Source organism: Heloderma suspectum, chromosome 16, assembly GCF_057233095.1.
Source record: "Heloderma suspectum isolate Gila_16-S chromosome 16, 16-S_ref, whole genome shotgun sequence".
In the NCBI taxonomy this organism is placed as follows: Eukaryota; Metazoa; Chordata; class Lepidosauria; order Squamata; family Helodermatidae; genus Heloderma; species Heloderma suspectum.
This window is the reverse complement of record NC_139473.1, coordinates 2,710,888-2,734,333: the sequence shown is the minus strand read 5'-3', so window position 1 is coordinate 2,734,333 and position 23,446 is coordinate 2,710,888. Positions and strand designations below refer to the sequence as shown.

Here is a 23,446-nt window from a genome sequence, read left to right as displayed (position 1 = left end):
GCCATCCGAGGCTGATCTTGTTAAGCGTCCTGTCTGGTGTTGCTGGACGCGCTCCTTAAGATAGGCTGGGCCGGAACCATATAGGGTTTTAAAGGTCAAAACCAACACCTTGAATTTGGCCCGGAGAACAACTGGTAACCAGTGCAACTCCTTCAGCACTGGAGTGATGTGATCTCGCCGGTGGCTGCCTTTAATCAGGTGAGCCGCCGCGTTCTGTACCAGCTGCAGCTTCCGAACCATCTTCAAGGGTAACCCCACGTAGAGCGCATTACAATAGTCTAAACGAGAGGAGACCAGGGCATGTACTACTGATGGGAGCAGATGGTCGGGAAGGAAGGGGCGCAGCCGCCGTATCAGATGGAGTTGGTACAGCGCTGTCTGGCTCACAGCTGACACCTGAGCCTCCATGGACAGCTGGGAGTCCAAAATGACCCCCAGGCTGCGGACCTGGTCTTTCAAGGGTAGCCGTACCCCATTCAACACCAGGTCAGCATCTCCCAGCCTCCTCTTGTCTCCCACCAAAAGTACCTCGGTCCTGTCACGGTTCAGCTTTAGCCTATTCCTCCCCATCCAGCCACTCACCGTCTCCAGACATTTGGACAGGGATTCTACGGCCAACCTTGGTGAAGATTTGAACGAGAGGTAGAGCTGCGTGTCATCCGCATAATGATGACACTGCACCCCAAACCTCCTGACGATGGCCCCCAGCGGCTTCACATAGATGTTAAATAGCATCAGGGAGAGGACGGAACCCTGTGGCACCCCACAAGTGAGTGGCCACGGGTCCGAAACCTCCTCTCCCAGTGCTACCCTCTGGTACCTGCCAGAGAGGAAGGACCGGAACCACCGCGGTACGGTGTCTCCAATGCCCAACCCCTCCAGGCAGTCCAGGAGGATACCGTGGTCAACGGTATCAAAAGCCGCTGAGAGGTCGAGGAGAACAAGGAAGGAGCATTCACCCCTATCCAGAGCCCTCCTCATATCATCTACCAAGGTGACCAAGGCCGTTTCTGTCCCATGCCCAAGCCTGAAGCCGGACTGAAATGGGTCTAGATAATCGGCTTCTTCCAAGTGTGCCTTCAACTGCATCGCCACCACTCGCTCAATCACCTTGCACAAAAATGGCAGATTTGAGACTGGGCGAAAGTTGTTCAGAACTTGAGGATCCAAGGAGGGCTTCTTTAAGAGCGGTCTTATCACTGCCTCCTTGAGGGCTGATGGCATCACTCCCTCCTCAAGGGAGGCGTTCACCACCGCCCGGATCCCCCTCACGCAGTCTCTCTCTGCAGCCCATAACGAGCCACGATGGGCAAGGATCCAAGTAAGTAGGTGGTCGGCCTTACAGATGAAAGCACCTTGTCCACTTCATCAGGAGGAAGAAGCTGGAACCGATCCCACAAAACCAGTTTGCCACAGGCAGCCTCTTGCTCGCTAACTGTATCCACAGCGCATGGAATAACACTCCTAATCTGATCAATTTTATCTGCAAAGTGCCTTGCCAAGGCCTCACAGGAGGCCTTAGAATGCTCCAGTGGTTCAGGAGCCGCAGGACCGACCAGGCTTCCGGACCGCTTGGAACAGCCTTCCAAAAAAAAAATTCCTTTTTTGCTGCCTTCACCGCCACGTGATAGGCTGAAGATACAGCTCTAGCCCATGTCTGATGGTCTTTGGAGGGAGACTTCCGCCACCGGCGCTCCAGCCGTCTCACCTCCTGTTTCAGAGCTCGTAACCGCGAATTAAACCATGGTGTGGTCCGAGCCCTGTTCAGGGGGAGGGGCGTTTCAGAGCCACCCCATCTAATGCCCCAGTGATTGCGGCATTCCAGCCACCCACCAGGGTCTCGACCGAGTGGCCGTTGGCGTGCCCCAGAGAATCCCCAAGCGCGCTCAAGAATCCATTTGGATCCATAAGACGCCTGGGGCGGACCATTTTAATGGGTCCTCCATCCCTGTGGAGGGGTTGTGGGACCAAGAAGTTGACTGCTCCCTGTAGTTGGCCCTGGTCAACAGTCTGGCCACAGCATTCTGGACCAGCTGACGTTTCTGATGGGCTGCTCTCCCCAGCTTAGAACCTGGCTTTATAGCAGGACATGCTGCCGGGGCCAGCCTTGCAGGGGAAAGAGCCCTGCTGGAACACGCCAGGGGTAGGCAGCATGGTGCCCTCCAGATGTGTTGGACTACACCCCCCATAAGCCCCAGCCAGTGGTCAGGGATTATGGGAATGTAGTCTGGAGGACACCAGGTTGCCTACTTCTGGCTGTAGGCTGGCCATCCCCAACCTAGCGTCCCCCTGATGTGTTGGACTACAACTCCCAGCATCCCTGCATTTTGGGAGTCGTGGCCCAACACATCTAGAGGGCACTGGAGTGGGGAAGGCTGCTCTAGGCCAATGCCATAGCCATGAATAAAGAGGCGGTAAGTTCAACAAGGAGCCACCCACCCTTATCTTGGGATCTGCTTCAGAGGTGCAGTGGTCTCATACATGTAATTTCTGTCTAGCTATTGTGGCTAGTGGACCAGATACCTTGGCACGGAGAAGGAAAGACAAGCACTTGGCATCCTTTCTGCGTCTAGTAAATGCCGCCTCACAGTTAACAACTTGCCCGGTCACATAGGCGACTAGGGATCCTACGCAGGCGAGTGAGCGGACTGGTGGCGAGAGAATGGATCACCCCGTCGCTCCTCCCCCAGTCTGCCTCGTAGAAGGCAATGTATTTATTTTTACTAGCCTGCAAGGAGCGCGTGTTTCCATGCTGGCTGTGGAGGAGAGGGTGACTGAGGTCTCTGAACAGCCTCTCTGTTCAGGAAGCTCTTCGCGAAAGGCCATGGACCTTAGCAGAAGCGGTTCTTTTTGCGAAACAAACAAAACAGTTTGCTTTGCCAGAGACTGTAATCGACACCTCTGTGGCGGTGGCCTAGTTCATCTTTAATTAGGTTTCTCTGATAGGTAACGTCTTTAAAAACTGCTAATGTCCCGGGAACGAAGCGCGACAGCCAGACAACGTGAGCGTCTGCCAGCGGCTCACCCCTGTCCCGCCCGTCTCCCAGCGTCCGCTTCTCCCCATGGGCATCGCTAGGCCACGCGGGGCCAGTTCCTCTCGGCTTCTCGCAAGCCGGCTGCGCTGCATGACGCCGGTTTCCTGGTATGCCACGTCCGCGCGAGGACGTACCTTTCCAGCTCGGCGTTGGTGGGGCGGGGACTTCAGCTATAGAAGGCTTTCTTGTGCCCAGTCAGCTCCTTCCAGGGGCTCCAAAACTTGCCGGCTATTCTTGGTCTGCAACGAGGGGAGGAAAAGGAACTGGGACCAGGCTTCCTTCGTCTGTCTGCTCCCTTTTTAGGCCCCGTTTGCTACCCGGCAGACTGGTGCTTTTAATTTCCCCTTGCAGAGCAGACGAAGCAGAAGTTATTCTTAAATTGGGGCGGGGAGGGAGGGCGCTCCAGTTGGACGGATCCTCTTAGACTCTTGTGGGGGAGCTTGCGTCAAGGCACACACTGTACGTATGTAATCAGGTTTTACTTTTTACACTAGTTGAAACTGCTCCCTTGATTCGAAAGACCCTGAGGGGCTCCTGTGGTAATGCCCTGCGTAGGATTTCCGCAGTTTATTTTCTTCCCCCCTGCAAGCCCAACATCTGTGCTGCGGGAGCAGGGAGGCGAGACCATCCTGTGAGAATTCTCACTTTGGTTTTCAAAACTGAGAAGCAAGTTTCCAGCCCTTACGGCGGCAGAGAGAGAGGGTTAAAAGTGCCTGGACTTGACGAAATCCTAATTGGCGGCTCGTGGAGAGGAGTTCTCAGTGCCATCATGGGCCTCAGTTCCTCCTGCAGGATAAGCCAGGCAAAACCCGCCTGTTTTGTTGCTTGGCGTAATGCAGCATCGGCCGGCCCTGGCCTGGACCTTGGCTAACACGGGTGCTGAATCCGTCCTCATTACACAGAAGCTGGCTTTGTTTAGGGTGCTTCTTGCTGGCCTCCTCTGGGCCCTTTCTGTGGCTTCGGCTTGTGCGAGGGCATGCTGGGAGGGGGATGGCAGGCTCCTCTTCGCTCAGGCTGACAGTGGGGGCTTGAGCCCTTTTGTGTGACACCCAGCTCCTCTTGGGGGTGATGGGGCCAGGAGCGAGGCAGGCCTCTGCCGAGATCTGCACACAATAGACACGGCCACTCATCTTTCCTTTCCTTTCTCCTTCCAGGCCGTAAGACTGGAAAGCACCTACCAGAACCGCACACGATACATGGTGGTGGTCTCGACAAACGGCCGGCAGGACACTGAGGAAAGCATTGTGCTTGGCATGGATTTCTCTTCCAACGACAGGTGCGTCTCGTCCGTCGGGGAGAGGCCGTTCACCGAGGCCTGTAACCTTGTGAGCGGTTGAGAACCTTTTCTTCTAGAAAGGAGAAACGGTAGAGCTGGAGAGAGCCGTTTTATAGCTTGGGATTGGAGCTGTTTTCCAGCAAGGACTGGCTTTAAAGCAGCGGCATTGAATCTCGGGCCTTCGTGGGTTCTCTGCGGGACCACGCTTTCTTCCCCTTTCTGCCAATCCTTCTGTGGATTCCCGGCTAAGGTGTGGTTTTCCCCATCTTAAAAGGTTGAAATGCCTCTCCTAAGGCTTAGCAACTGCCAGGAAGAGCTTCAAGCTAAAATAAGCTGTGTGTGTGTGTGTGTGTGTGTGTGTGGCCCTGCCCCCTTGCCTTTGGCCCCGCCCACCACTGGGGTGCAGCCCACAAGAGCTTCTCCAGAATGGAATTCAGACCTCCATCTGAAAGCGGTTCAACACCCCTGCCTTAAAGCCACAAGAAGGGGCCTATGGTGGAAGACCTTTTAAGTTATGGTAGCTGTGGAGTGGGCGGCAAACGCCAAGAGGATTCCCCCTCGTAATACTAATCCATTGCTGGCCCATTCAGGGTGGACCAAAGCAAAGTCATTTTTCACATAACTGAGCTTGCGGAACTCACTGACACAAGAGGCAGCAATGGCCACTGGGCAAGATGGCTTTCCAAAGCCCTGCAGTTAAGAGAGGGTCTCCCAATGGCTGTTGCTGTTAAATGGGGCTTCAACACTGGGGACCTAAATGTCTGTGCTGGAGTCTTTCATTGCGCCCCCCCCCCAAAAAAAAGCGGGTGGTGTTATCTCACTGCACAAGTATCTAGTCCTCAAGGCTATGAAGTGTACTGGCACTGGAAATCTCAAAGCAGGTGGGCGGGAGGATGCTTTGGACTCCCCTGAGTGAGACTGGGGTGAGCCCGGGTTCAAATCCCCGCTCAGCCGTGAAGCTCGCAGGCCAACCTTGGTTCAGTTCCATTCTCTCAGACTAACTTCTACCTCGCAGGGCTGTTGTGGGGATAAAGAAAGAGGGGAGAACTATGTATGCTACTTTGAGATCCTCAGGAGAGCGGGTTAGAGAGATAGGATGCCCACAATATAATAAACAAAAGTAGCTCCGTTGCCATGTGAAGCGCCAGACCCCTCCGCTGGCCCTTTCCTGAAACTTGTGAATTTGGGGAAAGGGCTGGATCCAGGCGGCCAGTGGTGGGAGACTACTGCGCCCTGTCCATGATCCTTGGGAGCGTGACAAAGCTACATACGGAGTGAAACTGGATTCCTTTCTGTCATTGTTCGACTGTCCTTGGCACTAAATAAAATGGACCTGCTGAATTCCAGTCCCCTTTGGGCTGTGGTGGGGCAGGGGAGGCAAGTTGCCCACCACTCCAGCCTCTCTGAGCCTTCCTCGGACACTGAATCCCTCGCCCCTGTGACCGGCTCTGTCCTTACAAACCCAATTTAGCCTTGTTGCTGGGGGCTTTGCTGGAAGTGGTGGGTGGAGAGCGGCCCTAAAAATATCTCCAGTCCCTTGGGAGGCTGTTCAGAGGTGCCCTTTTTCTCTTTCACCCCCACCCCCTCTTTCCATGAGCTCATCTCATTTGCTCTGCACAAATATCTTCTGAGCAACTCTTCCCCTCCTTTACACCTGTGTTGGTGGCTGTTTGGGGAGGGGGAGGGGGGTCTTCTTAGGCCTTATGCTTCTAGTCCTTGTCTGTCTGATTGTAATCAGGTGTCCTGCAGAAACCAGACAAGACAAGAATAATGTCATCATCCTTATTAGGATAATACCTTTAGACTGACCCAAAGGTCACCAAAAATGTGCAGGCTTTTGAGATCTCCAGTCATCTTTGTCAGGCAAGATGTTAAAAAAAAAAAAGGCATGTGTGCAGGGGTGTGTGAGTTGTTCTGGGTGGGGCCGTAGCTCAATGGTAGAACCCCTGCTTTGCATGCAGAAGGTCTCATGAGGACCGGAATCTTACTTCATTTTTATAGGGGAAAGGCCATAGCTCAGTGGTAGAGCCCCTACCTGCAGAAGGCTCCAGGTTCAATCCCCGACAGCATCTCCAGGTAGAGCTAGGAAAGAATCATGCCTAAAACTTTGGAGAGCTGCTGCCAGTCAGTGTCAACAATACTGATCCAGATGGATGTCTGGTCTGCCCTGGTAGAAGGTGGGGAGGGACCATAAGCTCAGAGATGGAGCCCCGCTTAGCATGCAGATAGTCCCCGGCTCAATCCCCAGCATCTCCAGGTAGGGATTGAAAAAACTCTGTCTGAAACCCACTGGAAGAGTTGCTGCCAGTCAGTGTCAATAATACTGAGCTAGATGGACCAATCGTCTGACTCAGTAAAAGGCAGTTTCCTGTGTTCCCATGATGTTGAAGTCATGAAGTCTGCGTGGTCACAGTCTTAAGATGAAATGGGGTGGGAGGCTGTAGACCTTCCAATTAGCCTCAACCAGGGAGCATACCCCAGCTTGGCTTCCCAAGGTCTCGGTCCATGCACGCACCTTTTGTCCCGCTGTTGCCCCAAGTCAAAGATGTTCTGCAGGATTTTAGTGCTATTTTGCTATAAGCCAATAAAAAGGGGATGACAAAAAAAGAGGATCGGTAATAAAGCCCCCCCCCCCCCCCGTGGGAACAAAAACTGACATCGGGGCAGTTCAGAGAGGCTGGGCAAGGGGCAATGAATAAGCTGTTCCTCACTGATTCTTGGCCTGAGCTCATCACGGAACAAGGGCTGAATCTACTACAAGGAAGTAGTTAACGTTGCCGGGAGCCATTCCTGGGCATGACGTATGCGTGAGCAAACATTACAGACCGTGGGGAATGGCAACGCCAGATAACTGAGTGCGGTCTTAAGGGCTTGTATAGAACCTTTTTAAAATTCCACTTCCTGGCTGACTGCGGAGAAGCAGTTCATCGGAAGCACCAAACAGCTCTAGTGAGGAAGCAACCCAAGAGAGGTCCATGTGCGAACTCGAACTGAGAACTGTCTGCTTTAAAACACACATACACAGCCAAAACGCATCAGACCACACAGGCATGGGGGGCAGAGCCAGGGCAGGTGACTTTGGAGGCTCTGGGGGCCATTTTGGCCCCTCCCCACAAGACCACTCCCAACAGTAGCAGCAAAAAACCCACCACGGAGCAGTAAATAGGTCAAATGTAGCTTGTTCGCAAGAAGCTATATTTGACCTATTTACTGCTTCATAATGGGAAATGGGCGGTTTTTCGGTAGTGCAGCATCAGGGGACATGGGGGAGCTGGCGAGGGCCACACGGGCGATGTTGGGGGCAGCACGTTGCCCACCCCTGGGGTAGAGACTTGGGATCTTTCTTGGAGGAATCCCCTGCCATAAACACCAGATGGATTAAAGCACTGAAATGCTCGCTCCTCTTGTCTTTGCAGCAGCGTTTGCACGATGGGGCTAGTCCTGCCACTCTGGAGCGACGCCCTCATTCATCTGGATGGTGACGGGTAAGAGCTGTTTTTGTGCCAGGCAAGCTTGTACCACCCCCTGTCGCCCCACAGTCCCTGGCCATTTGGGCGGCAGGACCGCGATGTGCAGAGGGAGGGGAGAGTTGCTTTGTGCGCATGTCCAACGCAAGCACTGTTTGCTTGTCATCAGTTACCACTCAAATGGACCCCTTGAACTGAGAACCAGAAATTCCAATTAGCACTGAGCGGAAATAGGGCCCTCCCTAACGCACTGCCCCATTTGCAGGCAGCAATGTTTTGGCTGGGGGTGGGGGGATTTCTGCAAATATTTTTACCCACAGGTGCACGTGGCAGCAAATTAACTTGCTTCCTTTTCCTTCTTATTCCTCACGGTGGCTGCTACTCCCCCCCCACACACACACTCCTTGAAATGATGCTATGACATGAAGGGAGGTGTTGTTCTGAGGCATTCTGGGATTGGGGGGAATGGGGGCTGCTGGGAAGTGCCCACTTTGAGAAGTCCAATGCTGGGAGGGGCATTGGTGTGTGGTGGCAGCATAAAAGGGGGAAACCTGATTAACAAGTCTCTGTCATTGCTACAAAACGGGGTGGTTGTTTTTTGGAAAAGCAAAACTCAGAAACTTTTACATGCTGAAGTCAAGTCCTTTTACTGCTTGCTGACTTGACTGTGCTGAGAACGGTCCCTTTTTTTCTTCTTCTTTCAGAGGCTTCAGTGTCTCGACGGACAATCGCATCCACATCTTCAAGCCGGTGTCTGTGCAGGCTATGTGGTAAGAGAACCTCTACTTCGACACGTGCCTTTAAAAAAACAAACAAACCTATGGCTTAAAAAGAAAGAGAACAGCCCCTGCTAGATCAGACTAAAGCGCCATCTGACCCAGTGTTCTGTCTCTAGTTTCGGGGAAGCGTTCGTCTGGAAGGTAAAAGCCCTCCCTTCTGGTTTGTGTGAAGTCTTCGTATTTTGAGCTATTCTGCTCTTGAACAAGGAGGTTCCATTTAACTATTGCACCTTGGGAACCACTTTCTCCTGCACAAATCCCCCTGGGTATTAAGACCCCCTTGCCAGAGGCCTCAGGGTGGATCCATCTGCTGTCTGTGGTGTGGTGGCCAGAGAATTTGGGACGGGGCTTCCCCTGTTGTGGGACCCTCCCTTTGGGACCTGCTCCCCAGGGAGACCCACCTGACACTGGCTCTATAGCTTCAGTGATGGATGAAAGGCCTTTATATTTGCTTAAGACCTTCAGTATTGTTTTCACTGCAGTTGGATGGTTTTATCTGGCTGAATCATAGAATCATAGAATAGTAGGGTTGGAAGGGGCCTACAAGGCCATCGAGTCCAACCCCCTGCTCAATGCAGGAATCCAAGTCAGAGCATCCCTGACAAATGGCTGTCCAGCCTCGTCTTGAAGGCCTCCAGTGTGGGAGAGCCCACCACCTCCCCAGGTAATTGGTTCCATTGCCGTATTGCTCTGACACTCAGGAAGTTTTTCCTGATGTTCAGTCGGAATCTGGCTTCCTGTAACTTGAGCCCATTATTCCGTGTCCTGCACTCTGGGATAATCAAGAAGAGATCCTGGCCTTCTTCTCTGTGACAACCTTTCAAGTACTTGAAGAGCGCTATCATATCTCCCCTCAGTCTTCTCTTCTCAAGGCTAAACATGCCCAGTTCTTTCAGTCTCTCTTCATAGGGCTTTGTTTCCAGTCCCCTGATCATCTTTGTTGCCCTCCTTTGAACCCTCTCCAGCTTGTCTGCATCCTTCTTAAAGTGTGGTGCCCAGAACTGGACACAGTACTCCAGATGAGGCCTAACCAGTGCTGAGTAGAGGGGAACTAGTACTTCCCGGGATTTGGAAGCGATGCTTCTATGAATGCAGCCCAAAATAGCATTTGCCTTTTTTGCAGCCACATCACATTGTTGGCTCATATTCAGCTTGTGATCGACGACAATTCCAAGATCCTTCTCGCTCGTAGTGTGGTTGAGCCACGTATCCCCCATCTTGTAACTGTGCATTTGGTTTCTTTTTCCTAGGTGCAGAACTTGGCATTTGTCCCTATTAAATGCCATTCTGTTGTTTTCTGCCCAGCACTCCAGTCTATCCAGATCACTTTGAATTTTGTTTCTGTCTTCCAAAGTATTAGCTATCCCTCCCAATTTTGTGTCATCTGCAAATTTGATCAGCATTCCCTGCACCTCCTCCTCCAAGTCATTAATAAAAATATTGAAGAGCACTGGGCCCAGGACTGAGCCCTGCGGTACCCCACTCGTTACCTCTCCCCAGCTTGAGAAGGTCCCATTGATAAGCACTCTTTGAGTCCGATTCTGTAGCCAACTGTGGATCCACATGATCGTTGTTTCATCTAGCCCACTTCGAGCTAGTTTGCTCATCAGGATATCATGGGGCACTTTGTCGAAAGCTTTGCTGAAGTCGAGGTATATGATGTCTACAGCATTCCCACGGTCTACAAGGGAGGTGACTTGATCAAAAAATGAGATCAGATTTGTCTGGCAGGACTTGTTTTTGACAAATCCATGTTGGCTTCGAGTAATCACTGCATTGTTGTCAAGGTGCTTCCAGATGGATTGCTTTATGATCTGCTCCAGAATTTTCCCAGGGATTGATGTCAGACTGACTGGTCTGTAGTTCCCAGGTTCCTCCTTTTTACCCTTTTTGAAGATAGGGACAACGTTAGCCCTCCTCCAGTCATCTGGCACTTCCCCGGTCCTCCATGATTTCTCAAAGAGAATAGACAGCGGTTCTGAGAGCTCTTCTGCCAGTTCCTTTATGACTCTAGGATGCAGTTCATCTGGCCCTGGAGATTTGAACTCATTCAAAGTAATGAGGTGTTCCTTGACCATATGCCTGTCGATCTCAAGCTGCAATCCTGCCCCTTCAGCCTGTACTTCGCCTTTGCCAGGGGGGTCATAGACCCTCTTTTGGGAGAAGACTGAGCCAAAGTAGGAATTGAGCACCTCTGCCTTTTCTTTGTCATCTGTTATCATTTTGCCATCCTTATTTAATAGCTGAACAACCATTTCTTTCCTCTGCCTTTTACTATGCACGTAGCTGAAGAAAGCCTTTTTGTTGTTTTTAGCATCCCTCGCTAACCTCACCTCGTTCTCCGCTTTAGCCTTCCTGACGCCATCCCTGCAATTCTGTGCTACCTGCCTGTACTCTTCCTTTGTTACTTGGCCTTCTTTCCACTTCCTATATGTGTCCTTTTTTGTTTTCAGGTCATCCCTAAGCTTTTTGTGAAGCCACATTGGCTTCTTCTGTTGTCTTCCACCTTTTCTTCTTGTTGGAATTGTTTGTGATTGTGCCTTGAGAATTTCCTTTTTTAAAAGTTCCCACCCATCTTGGACTCCTTTTCTCGCTAGCATTGCTTGCCATGGGACCTTACTGATCATTGTTCTGAGTTTATTAAAATCAGCTTTCCTAAAATCCAGGGTACGCGTTTGACTACACTCGGCTTTTGCTTCCCTTAGAACCAAGAACTCAAGTACAACATGGTCGCTTTCCCCCAGAGTTCCTGTAACTGCTACTTTATCCACTAAGTCATCTCTGTTGGTTAGGATCAAGTCAAGGATAGCCGATCCTCTAGTTCCTTCCTCTACTTTCTGTAGGAGGAAGTTATCCGCCACACAAGTCAGGAATTTCCTGGAGGGGCCATGTTTTGCAGAATTTGTCTCCCAACAAATATCGGGGAAATTGAAGTCCCCCATTACTACTACATCATGCTTCCTTAAAACATTGGCTATTTGCTTTTCAAAAGTTTCATCCTTGGCTTCTCCTTGATTGGGTGGCCGGTAGTAGACTCCGACCACCAGGTTCCTTTTATTCTTTGCTCCATTTATTTCAACCCAGATGCTCTCGATGGGGCTACCAAGCTCCTCCTCCTGTATTTCTGTGCAGAGATATGTATTTTTCACATACAGTGCAACCCCGCCTCCCTTTCTGTTCCTCCTGTTCTTTTTGAACAAGTTATATCCTTCAACTGCTGTATTCCAGTCATGAGAGTCATCCCACCAAGTCTCAGTTATACCTATCAAGTCATAATTTCCCTCCTGTATTAAGAGTTCAAGTTCGTTCTGTTTGTTTCCCATACTCTGGGCATTAGTATATAGACATCGAAGACCATGTGCTTCATAGTCTGGCTTTCTTCCTACATGTGTCTGAAGACTATTATTGGGCGCTATCAGCGCTGTTCTCTCCTTTGCAGTGCATGCGCCTACGTCCATTGTTACCCCCAACATTACATCTCCCTTCCCCGTAGGATTCAGTTTAAAGCCCTCCTGATGAAGTTCTTCATGCTGTGGCCAAACACATTCTTCCCAGCCTTTGTGAGGTGCAACCCATCCCTAGCCAACAGCCCATCTTCCAGGAAGTATAGCCCGTGGTCCCAGAATCCAAATCTCTCTCGTCGGCACCACCTTCGTAGCCAGTCATTCACCCGGAGTATTTTTCGTTCCCTTTCTATCCCTCTTCTAACTACTGGAAGGATGGATGAGAAAACTATCTGGGCCCCAAAGTTCTTGAGTTTCCTTCCCAAAGCTTCAAAGTCTGACGTGATCTCTTCGTAGCTCCGCTTGGCGGTATCATTTGTTCCCACATGGATGAGAAGAAAGGGATACCTGTCAGTGGGCTTTATGAGTGCAGGCAACCTTTCAGTCACGTCTCTAATCTGTCCTCCCGGGAGACAACATACCTGGCGAGTCCACGGGTCTTCGCGACATACTTGGGTCTCGATCCCACGCAGCAAGGAGTCTCCCACTACTACCACTCTTCTCTTCTTCTTCTTGTAGGCCTGGGTTTCATCGCCTCTGTTTGACTGACCTTCAGCCTCTTGCTCACTCTCATGCAGGTTCCCCTGTGATTCTTCCTCTGCAGGCTGTCCTCCAGTCTCATCTGCAAGTACCTGGAATCGGTTCCACAGCTCCACCGCTTCCACTGGTGCAGAGTGGCGTCTAGTTCTTCTTCTCCTAACTGTCACCGTTTTCCAAGGAGTATCCTCTACTCCATTTTTCTTCACCTCAGCATTTCCCACTGCCTCATCTTGCTGTTGCTCTTCAAGCTTCTGGTCTGCCCTTTGCTGCTGTAGTTCCCAGCAGTTCCCACTGTAGTTCCCAGTGCTGTAGTTCCCTTTGCTGCTGTAGTTCCCACTCTCACCCCAGTTCCCAGCTGGGGTGAGAGTGTTTTACTTTTTTTCGTTGTGTGGGTTTTACTGACTTTTGTTTGGAAATTATTCTTAAACCACTTATACCTGAAGAGAGGATGTGCCTGGGTGCATAAGAAAGGGTGTGTTTAGAGGGGTGTCCTTGAAAATGTGGCCTATGGGGCAGGGAATGGAGAGGACATGGGGACTGAATTGAGCCCATTCTTTGTCCCCCACCCCCAGTTGCTTCTCCTCCCTAATCCACAGTCCTCTGTTACCTGAACTGTTGAGGGCATTATGAGGAATATCAGAAGAGCCTCCTGGATCATACCAAAGGCCTGTCTAGTCGAACAGCAGCCTGTCCCACGGCGGCCAACCACATGCCCCAAAGGGAAGCCCATAAGCAGGACATGAGTGCAACAGCACCCCTCCACTCATGTCCCACAGCATACTGTCTCTGATGCTGGAGGTAGCATATAGCCACCAGGACTAGTAGCCTTTGATAGCCTTCCTCGTTTGGTTGCCTGCCGGAAGTTATTACTCGCCATTGGAGATTAGAAAAGTATCTATGTATGAGACCGTGCACTCCACGCTATTCAGAGTTCCAGCCTTGTCTTCCACTGGGCTATTATAACTGGTCTGCATAGGCATCCTGCCTCTGATATGGGAGGTCATATAGAGTACTCCTGACTAGTTGCCATTGATATTGATAAGTGCCTGTCTTTGGGCGTGCCAAGAGCTGACGGGTTGTTGGGTGTATCATTATGTGTAGGGCTTGTATCCTTGACTGGTCGCATATTCCCTTTCCTTTTAGGGCAGTTCATGTGAAGGGTTTTTCTCTCTTCCTCTGCACATTTGGTGACTCAGGGATTCCTTTTGCTCTCCCAAAATGTGTCACCAGTTGAGGGGGGGTGCCTGTGCGCGCATGCGCTGAACCTAGATCTCTTAGGTCACAGCCAAAGTTAGAACTCCAGCTTGGAACAGGGTGAGGGGCCCCTGTTTTCTTTCTTAGAAAGTGTCTCAACGCATTAATTTTTTTTAAAGAGGACACCTTCCTCGATGGACTGTAGCCTGTCAGATGGCTCATGATGGGTGTGGATTTCTGAGATTACGGTTTCCGGGGATCAGTTAGGAACGAGCACAGGGAGGAGTTTGGCACAGTTTGAGATTGGATGGTTGCATGTTTTCCTGTGATATAATTATTTTCAAGCTTACAAAGGGATCCTCAGTGATCAGCAACAGAGGCGCTTTCCACTTGCCCACCTTTGAGGGCAGTTAAGTGGGCAAGTACCCGAGACAAAGCCTTTTCTACAGTGGCCCCACACCTCTGGAAAGGGCTGCCAGCCGGGGTCTGTTAGGCCCCATCATTGCAGGCTTTTAGGATGGCCTGGAAGACCTCCTTGTTTACTCTAGCCTTTTCCTGGCTATGTTTGCTTGGACCGTTCTGGTTTGTAGCCACAATGGTTTTGCAAGTTTTTATTACTATAGGTGAGATGTTTTATTTCTTGATTTTTTTAAATTAACCTTTGCTGTTTTTCCTGTATGGAACTTTATTGTGTAAGCCATCTCAGCAGGGCTCTTGCCAGAAAGGCAGCCTAGAAATATGTTAAATAGTGTTTTGCTAATTTAAAAAAAAACACGTTTATTTTATAACGTTATTACATCCGTGTAATAGGGGGAGAAAAAAAACATATTGCATATAGGTATCATGGTACCAAAGTGAGCAGTATTCAATACACCTATTCATAAAAAGTTTTTGTTCTTTTTCTGGAGGAAGATAACTCACACCTCTTCAATAACTGGTTGCCAGGTGGGCATTTCCAAAAGACAGCTTAAACAAGGAGGATTGGAAGGCAGTCTGTTTTGACTCATGATAAATGCTCCCAAGCCTTAAGAAGCTGTCCTCCTTCCTTTGGCCTTTTTTAATCGAATTTAGATAGCCAGTGTTTTGTTTACATTTTTAACCAGTCCTTCCCTGAATTCCCAGGAATTCATGGTGCTGAATTCCCAGGAATTCATGGTGCTGAATTCCCAGGAATTCATGGTGCTGAATTCATGGTGCTGAATTCATGGTGCTGAATTCAATGGTGCTCTTCTCTGCCCCCCGCCCCCATCATTTTATCCTTGCAACGATCCTGTGAGGTGGGTTAGGCTAAGGGAGAGGAACTAGCCCCAAGTGACCCCCTACAGATGAACCCAGTCTTTTAAGATCAGTTTTGGAGGCCCAGCTGTCCATGCCTTTGTCTTCCGCTGCAAGGCAAGAGGGCTCAGGAGGTCCAGGGCCTTTTCGATGCGATTCCCTATCTGTCCATCACCCTGTTTGCTCCCTTCTAGACAGAAACGGAAAACGTGTTTATTTCAACAGGCCGTGATTTCTGCGGCTGCTTTTTAAAAACGGGGTTTTTTTTTTAAATGTTTGCTGATTTTAGGCTGTATGGTTTTAAATTGTATTTTGTATCACTATTGTTTTTAACTGTATTGTAGTTTGTAATGTTGTAAGCCAATCTGGCTGTTCTGAGCAGAAACTGCTTTGAGTGTGTGTACAAATGAATAGTTTTCACACACACACATAAAGCATTTTTATATACGCGCGCGCGCGCACACGCTATTCATTTTTACATGCACACACTGTTAGTAGTAGATACTGCTAGTAGTAGATACTGCCAGTAGTAACAATAGTAAGCATATGCATCACCACGGAGCTACAAGCATCCTCACAACACAAGCCTGGAAATAAGAACTGGCAGTCAGCGTGTCTCTCCTCCCTCTTCCCCATCCCACTCAGGTCCGCCCTGCAGAGTCTTCACAAGGCGTGCGAAGTGGCTCGGATCCACAACTACTATCCAGGGAGCCTGTTCCTCACATGGGTCAGCTACTATGAGAGCCACATCAACTCAGACCAGTCCTCGGTCAATGAGTGGAACGCCATGCAAGATGTCCAGTCCCACCGGCCGGATTCCCCCGCCCTCTTCACGGACGTGTGAGTAACTCCAGGGAGTCGGCGCCAGCATCCCTCTCCCGGCTCACCCCGTATGTCCACTGTGAATCTTCGGCAGCCGCAAGGCCACTCCTTCGGCCCAGCCATCGAAACTGCCTTTCTGTTACCGTTCGTTCAGTCATTTCAACCACCACATACCTTGGGCTTACTCAGTTGTGGCCTAGATACATTTTGCAAGCTATAGGAATATAGGGAAAACACTGGCTGGGAATGGTGGGAGTTGCAGTCCAGCGCACCTAGCGAGTGCCAAGTTGGAGATGGCTAGTCGGCACCAGAGGCGGGGAACACATGGCCCTCCAGATGTTGTTGGACTGCAACTTTGGCCTCTCTGTGCATAACAGGGGCTCTACGGCCCTTCTCTTTAACCATACTAATGGGGGGCGGGGTTGACTTGCCCTTCAGAAGCAGCCAAGATGCTTGCTAGTCGGGTGACTTGCCCAAGGCTCTTCGACTTCTTGGATTTGGGGGGGGGGGGGAGAGAAAGGAGCATCTGGTTCTTCTTAGTTATTCTTTGACACAACTGTTCCCCAACTGGGAACCCTCGAGATGTGTTGGACTATCATTCCCAGCATCTAGCAGGCCGCTCCTGCATGCTCAGAGAGGATCGATCTATCAACAGCTGCTAGTCAAGACTGTTGAATTGAACGCCCATACGCAGGGGCAGGCTACCTGGCTTAGCAGACCCACTTGGGCCCAATCCAGCCAGGCCGTTCTTGGGCGCCGAACAATGCTGCGTATGCGAGAGAGAGAGAGTGAGTTGCAACAGACTTGCAGCAGTGCGGAGGGTCCACCCTCCTTGCTGATTAGCCCCAGCTATTTTTAAAGGCACTGATAAGGCCAGCAGCGGGTGGAATGTGCCCATGGGTGCTGGCTGTGCTCTGCTTTCCATATAAGGAAGCATGGAGCCTTTCACCTTTCCAAGAAAGGTAGGAGGAGGCCATTGGCCAGCTGAGCAGAAGCCCTCGCTCCCGCACGCTGGCAAAATCTGTGCAGGGCCAGGAGGCACGGGGAGGGGGAATCTGTGAGAGCCAGTGCGGTGTAGTGGTTACAGGGCTGGATTGGATGACCTTGGGCCAAGTACGCACATACTGTTTCTGCCTAACCTACCTCACAGGGTGGTTGTTGAGGATAATAGGGGAGATAACTTCCTCTAAGTCTTTCTCCCCCTAGCCTACCTGGCAGGGTGGTTGTTGAGAATAAAAGGGGGAGATTCTCGCCTACCTGACAGGGTAGTTGTTGAGGATAAAAGGGGGGAGAAAACACTAGCTTTTCTGCCTAACCTACCTCACAGGGTAGTTGTTGAGGATAACGGGAGAGAATTCTCTCTGTCTCTCCCCCTAACCTACCTCGCAGGATGGTTGCTGAGGATAAAAGTGGGGAGAACATGCTCTTTTTCTGCTGTGTGGGGATTTGAGGGCTAGGGGAGGCACCTGTTATTGTAGTGTGCTGTGGTTTCAATTGTCCAACTTGGAGGGGGGCCCCCCCCCCGCAAGCCCTCAAATTTGGGACTAGATCAGCCATTGGCCTCGCTGGCTGGGGAAGATGGGACTTGCACTATGACACCAGGCTGGGAAAGACTGGCCAAAGTTATCTTCTGAATTCCCTGCGAATCTGATCCTGTGAATGGAAGGGTACAAAACTCAGGAGCGGGATCCCTTCCCTTGGGGAGTTCTACTTATGAGGAACAAACTGTTCTCTCCCCCTCCGCTTTCTTGTTTAGTCGGAAGTCCTTGGATAATTCCTTTTGCTGCTCCAACTTCACTTGTTAGTGGTCAATAGGGAGAGTTGAGGCTGCATGCCATGAAGTCATCTTCTTGCTACATCTCTTTCTAGAATGAAAACAGTGCCCAAATTTTAAAGAATCACACGCAGGATGCCAGATCTCCAAATAAGCCCAGGTGCTCCAGCACGCCGCATTTCTTTGCACTCATACCTGCACTCTCCCTTTCTTCCCCATCCCTCTGTTTTGTGTGTCCTCCCCCCACCCCCATTGTTCAAGCGAAGAGGTCTCATACATTCAGCACAGTGAATGTGGGGGTTGGAGATGGTATGTTTTGCATCCCCACTAGAGATGTGAAGACATTGGGGGGCGGGGGGAGAATTGGCTAAAAACAAAAAACCGTTCAGGGGGAAACATTTTCGCCCCAAATTTCCCCAAAGTCCCTGTGGGGGAAAAACAGGTTCTTTTTTAAAAACAAAAACAAACCAAATTCTGGTCCCCCCTCCATCATATTTTGAGGTGTTTTTTTCCAGGCCTTTAAATCTCTACTCCCCCAACAGGAGGAAAAAAACACAAAACCTTGCATTTGAAGACGAGCAGTTCAGGCAGAAAGGCTAGCTTTTGCTGTGTGTGTGTGTTTAAACAGGTATCACCATGTTTTAAGGCTGGCTTCACTTGAACGCCCAAACTGGCCCCTAGTTTATCAGCCACCTGGGGTAGGGGACATTGTTACTCTATAAAGAACGTTGTGCATTGCATGACCAGTCAAAACCATCATAACTATGGTCAGATGCAGGCTGGTGCTCCTGTGTGCATGTCCCTGCATTGGGAGGTCCTTTTAGGATTACATTTCCCACCATCCGTCTCAAAGCCAAACATGCCCGGTGCTTGAAGACCTCAAAAATGACACTTGCTTCTTTTTTCCTTTGGTCGTTTTTCCGTCCAGCCCAACGGAACGTGAGCGCACGGAGCGATTAATAAAGACCAAACTGAGGGAGATCATGATGCAGAAGGACTTGGAGAACATCACATCCAAGGAGGTGAGCAAGGGGCAATTCGGGGGTCGGCGATGGCCGATGGCGCAAGACAGGATTTGCCCTTTGCACATGGATTGCTGGAGAAGCTGGGAAGCTGGTTTCACCACCATCTGGGGGGGGGGGGCTAGTTGCCTCCCCCTCCTCTAAAGAGGCCTCCTCTGTCCAGGTTGGCTTTTGGGGTCTGGGATTTTTCATTAAGTGCTGTGTGGACCAGAATTGCAGGAGGAGGAAAGCCCAAAACACAACAGTGAGAGTGGCACCTCTCCCCCTTCGCTAAGTGCCCTCAAGACTCTGTCTGTTCTACCTCCCAAATGGTTTCCTAAGTTTGCCCCCTACACATACACTGTACTCTTGATTACGGGCTTTTGGGGCCTTAATAACCCTATTGAGTCCCAGCATGCATTGGAGGACATCTCTGCCCATATGTGCCTCTCTGTTGGTGGAATCTCCTGGGGTGACCTAGAATCGTAGAACAGTAGGGTTGGAAGGGGCCTATAAGACCATCGAGTCCAAACCCCTGCTCAGTGCAGGAATCCAAGTCTTTGCATCCTTTGGTCGCATGCTATACACCAGGGGAACCGGGTCAAATCTGCGCCACCTGGGGGCCAAATCCATCCCTTTGTTGTGCCCAATATTGACATCCACCCCCCATTCCCCTAAGGTTGCAGTGCCTCTCCTACGGCTTAGTTATTACCAGCACTTTAAGCTACAATACGCTGGTATTTTTGGCCCAGCCCCCTTTGCCTTTGGCCACGCCCACCACTGGAATGCGGCCCCTGAGATGGAATGCAGCCCTCAGCCTGAAAGAGCTTCGACACCTCTGCTTTATAGCCTTGCTGAGCTTTGAAGCAGGCCTTTCTCTGAGGTGGCCCCATGGCTTTGGAATTGCCCCCCCGACCACCACCCCCAGCAGGTTCCTCCGGGGGGGGGGCGGGGGACACGGCTCACTGTTGGAATTCAGGCACAGGGTGAAGGTGTCATTTCTTCCTGCTTCTCAAACTGTTTGGCGTCCCTTGTGTTGGGCACTTCAGGGCAGTTGATAAAACTTTTAAAAATCGCTGCGATTTCGGGAAGCGAAAGGCCGGGGGCGGGGAGGGGGCGGTTTGGACTTGAGTGCCATAATGCCTGGTCTCAGGGTGTCCTCTCCACCCCAAGATCCGAACGGAGCTGGAGATGCAGATGGCCTGCAACCTGCGGGAGTTTAAGGAATTCATCGACAACGAGATGATCGTGATCCTGGGTCAGATGGACAGCCCCACGCAGATCTTCGACCACGTCTTCCTGGTAAGGCCCTCGTGTGCGGGGTGGTCCGGGGTAGGGGGGTGGGAGCCGCCTCTAGAGCTGAGGTATCTGCTGCTTTTATGACCAACACTTACCATTTGTGTAGCGCAGCTGTCCCCAGCCTGGCACCCTCCAGATGTGTTGGACTATAACTCCCAGCATGCTGGGAGTTGTAGTCCAACACATCTGGAGGGCAGCAGGCTGGGCAATGCTAGCGTAACATGATCAAAGTGCTTCGCCTGCCCTATCTAGTTGTAACCCTTATAACTCCCCCCACCCCCCCCCGGCCAGGTAAGTCAGTGTTGTTATGCCCCTATATTGCTGATGGGGAAACTGAGGCTGAAAGAGAGAGTGCAGCTTGCCGAAGGCCACCTAGTCCTTGGGTGGGCAGAAGGTAGAGCTCCAGATGTTTTGGACTCTAACTCCCAGCATTTCTGGCCATTGGCCACACAGGCAAAGGCTTCTGGGAGTTAGAAGTCCAAAACATCTGGAGCTCTACCTTCTGCCCCAGGCCTGGGCTAGAGAGTTCATAGCGAAAGCGAGATTCGAGCGAGGGACTCTGTTAGACACTGTTCTGCACCTCTCGACTGAACTTGTTCCTTGGCAGCTTCTGTGAACCTTGGGATGCTTGTGTGCTCCGACGCTGGTTGGCCAAGTAAAACGCAGTTTCACCTAACCTACTGCACCTAGTCAGCCTCATCAGCTACTCTCTTCCCCTTCTTTCAGCAACCCAGTTCAGCTTTACTGCCCTCCAGCCTTCCCTTGCCACTGTTCTTCATTCATGTGCTCAGCCCTCTCTGCATGGCTTATTCCGCCCAGCTAAAGTGACCTTTCACATCTCTCTCAGAAGCCAGAGTGTTTGCCAACGTTCTGTTGCTGACAGTAGTTAGAATGTTCACAAGGAAGGGATGGCAGCCATTCACTTTACATTAGATGTTCTGATGGAACCGGGTTGAAACCTGCTCCGTGCCCCTGCTAATCAAGTGTGATGCAACCTAAATAGCACTGCTTTTATGTTGTTCTGTTTGTGTGTGTGTGTGTGTGTGTGTGTGTGTATTGCACGATATTATAAAACCAAAAAAGGAGGGCAGAGGAGAGGCCAGGCTAACCATGGATTGGCATGAGTAAGCACAGCAGCACTTCTGCCCCCCCCCCCCATACCACCCTTACTGAAATCCCCTAAGACATTCCCACTGATGGTGAGCACCTTTGGGCTATGCCAGGACTTGGATTTCTGTGGTTGCAGGACCATCCTGCCCCTCTCTGTCTCTCGTTTGGGAGGAGAGCGCGGGAACAAAAGACCAGGGGAACCGGGGAACAAACAAAAGAAAGGCTTATGTAACTTCGGCAGGTGGGATTTCACTTCCTAGAGCACAGATGGCCTTGCTTTTGAGGAGGGGCGCAGATGTGGACAAAAGGAACCTAACAGATCCTCCTCCTCCAGTGGTGTAAACACGCCGCTCCTGAAATGTTTGGCTCATCCGGCACCAGGGGCATGTATGTCTCGCCGTGATGCGCTTGCTGATGAATCAGCACCTCTGGGGCTTCCCCTGCCACCCCAGGAGGCTGAGTCCCGGCATTGCTTGGCAGCTTTCCATGGGAAGACCATTCACCTGGAAGCCCTGCCTCCTGGCAGAAGCCCTTCTCTCTCATTCGCTCTTGCGTATTGCCAGATCGTGTTAATTCTGTTTTAATTTCTGCACTGATGTTCTTTTTTAAAACAAGTAAGCAAGCAAATACGTCCGGTTGGGGAGGCAAAAAATCTCCTTGCCACTGACACCATTAAAAATTGGCCTAGGAAGGTAGAGAGCTGCCTGTTCCCTCTTTCTTTCTTTCTTTCTTTCTTTCTTTCTTTCTTTCTTTCTTTCTTTCTTTCTTCCTTCCTTCCTTCCTTCCTTCCTTCCTTCCTTCCTTTCTTTCTTTCTTTCTTTCTTTCTTTCTTTCTTTCTTTCTTTCTAGTATTTTTATGCCCGTCCTCAGCCAAAAAGGTTCCCAGAGTGGCCTACAGAGTGGTAAAACAGTCCCTGCTTGCAGGCTTACAATCTAAAAAGACCCAACATGCAAGGAAGTAGGAACGAGGAGGGAAGAGGAGAAAATTAGGTAGTCCTTTAGCAGGGATTGTGAACTGGCCCTGGTTCCTCCTCTCATCTCCCTCTGCACAGCCTGCTGCAGTGGCTGGTAGTGGTTTCTTCTCTTCCTTCCGCCAGCTTGCCATTTCTGTATGAGACCTGGTTGCCCCCCTCTGCTCCCTCCTCTGACATCTTTAGTCGCTCCTCCCCAACCCACAGCCCCTTGCCAAAGGGAGGGACCCTCACTTGAGAACCTGCACTTTTCAGGTTGGCTCTTGACTCCTGGGATTCTCCAGTAAGTGTTGACAGGAAGAAGATGGTGGATGGGTAGACAGCCCAGGAAGCCAGCTTACGGGGTCTCGAGCAGAGAGAGGATGTTCCCAGCACCTGCCCTGATCCCTTTTGAATGGAGGTGTCGGGGATTGAACCTGAGGCCTTCTGCGTGCAAAGCCGGGGCTCTTCCCCTGAGCTCTGGTCCTGCTCTGTAGAGAGGAGAGACTGGAAGACTGCCGGCAAGGAAACAGGGTCTGTTCTCTCAATGGGTACACTTGTGTCATCTCTCTCTCTCTCTCTCTCTCCCCCCGCCCCCCTTTCCAGTCCTTCCAAGCTGGTTCCTCTGAAGTTTTCCAAAAAATGTTTGCACCCCTGCAAAATTCAGCAGTGTTCAAATTAAGCCCCCAAAGCCACAGAATGGCTGTGTGTATGTTGTTTCCCATGAAATGGCTCTGTGTGTTTTTCCCCATGAAATGGCTGTGCACATTTTCACCTCTCACAAAACGGCCGTGTGTGAGTTTCTTCTAGAGCAGCCTTCCCCCAAAGCCTGTTGCCTTCTGTGGCCCTTGGCTATGCTGCCTGGGAATTATGGGAATTGCAGTCCAACACTTCTGGAGGGGAAGGCTGTTCTAGAGTTAACATTTTCTCTGCTTCCTGCCCCCCACCCCCACGTGCATGTCCAGCCCTGCTCTTGGCTGATGTATGCTGTTATTTTGTCGCTCCTCCCTCTCTGTGCAGGGTTCAGAGTGGAACGCTTCCAACCTGGAAGACTTGCAGAATCACGGGTAAGCCTGGGACGTGAAAACCTGTATTTCATTGCATGTATTTGATAGAGTTTTATCCCACCTTTGAGGGTGTTCACCCTCGGCGTCTTATGCAGCAATACACACACACACACACCACCTTCTCCCTCCTCAGCCAAGAGTGCGGACACCATCTCAGCATGCAAGGGGTTGGGGTGTGAACCGAATAGAGCAACTGTTGGCTGCCAGTTTCTCGGTGTCCATTTGTTACACTTGCTTGGGGCGGGGGGAATCATCTTACCCCACATTTTTTTGCTGAACCTCTTTGGTGGAGGCAGGAAATGGCCTGGCAGACTGGAACACAAGATTAGCAAAAACCGAGCAAGTTTGATTGGG

At 50.9% G+C, this 23,446-nt stretch overlaps 1 protein-coding gene across 6 annotated transcripts in view; it reads left to right on the top strand.

The window, feature by feature from the left end:
- SSH2 (slingshot protein phosphatase 2) overlaps positions 1-23,446 on the top strand; it is a 128,137-nt gene that overhangs the window by 90,142 nt on the left and 14,549 nt on the right. For 4 of the 6 annotated variants that reach the window (XM_084823148.1, XM_084823146.1, XM_084823150.1 and 1 more), the window contains 7 exons: positions 4,190-4,311; positions 7,728-7,796; positions 8,483-8,548; positions 15,715-15,909; positions 18,594-18,687; positions 19,840-19,968; positions 23,046-23,092. In XM_084823148.1, coding sequence (XP_084679274.1) covers positions 4,190-4,311; positions 7,728-7,796; positions 8,483-8,548; positions 15,715-15,909; positions 18,594-18,687; positions 19,840-19,968; positions 23,046-23,092 — 722 coding nt within the window. Of the gene's footprint in view, positions 1-1,580; positions 3,143-4,189; positions 4,312-7,727; positions 7,797-8,482; positions 8,549-15,714; positions 15,910-18,593; positions 18,688-19,839; positions 19,969-23,045; positions 23,093-23,446 lie in introns of those variants that run through there. The other 2 variants (XM_084823152.1, XM_084823147.1) reach the window with 2 other exon arrangements.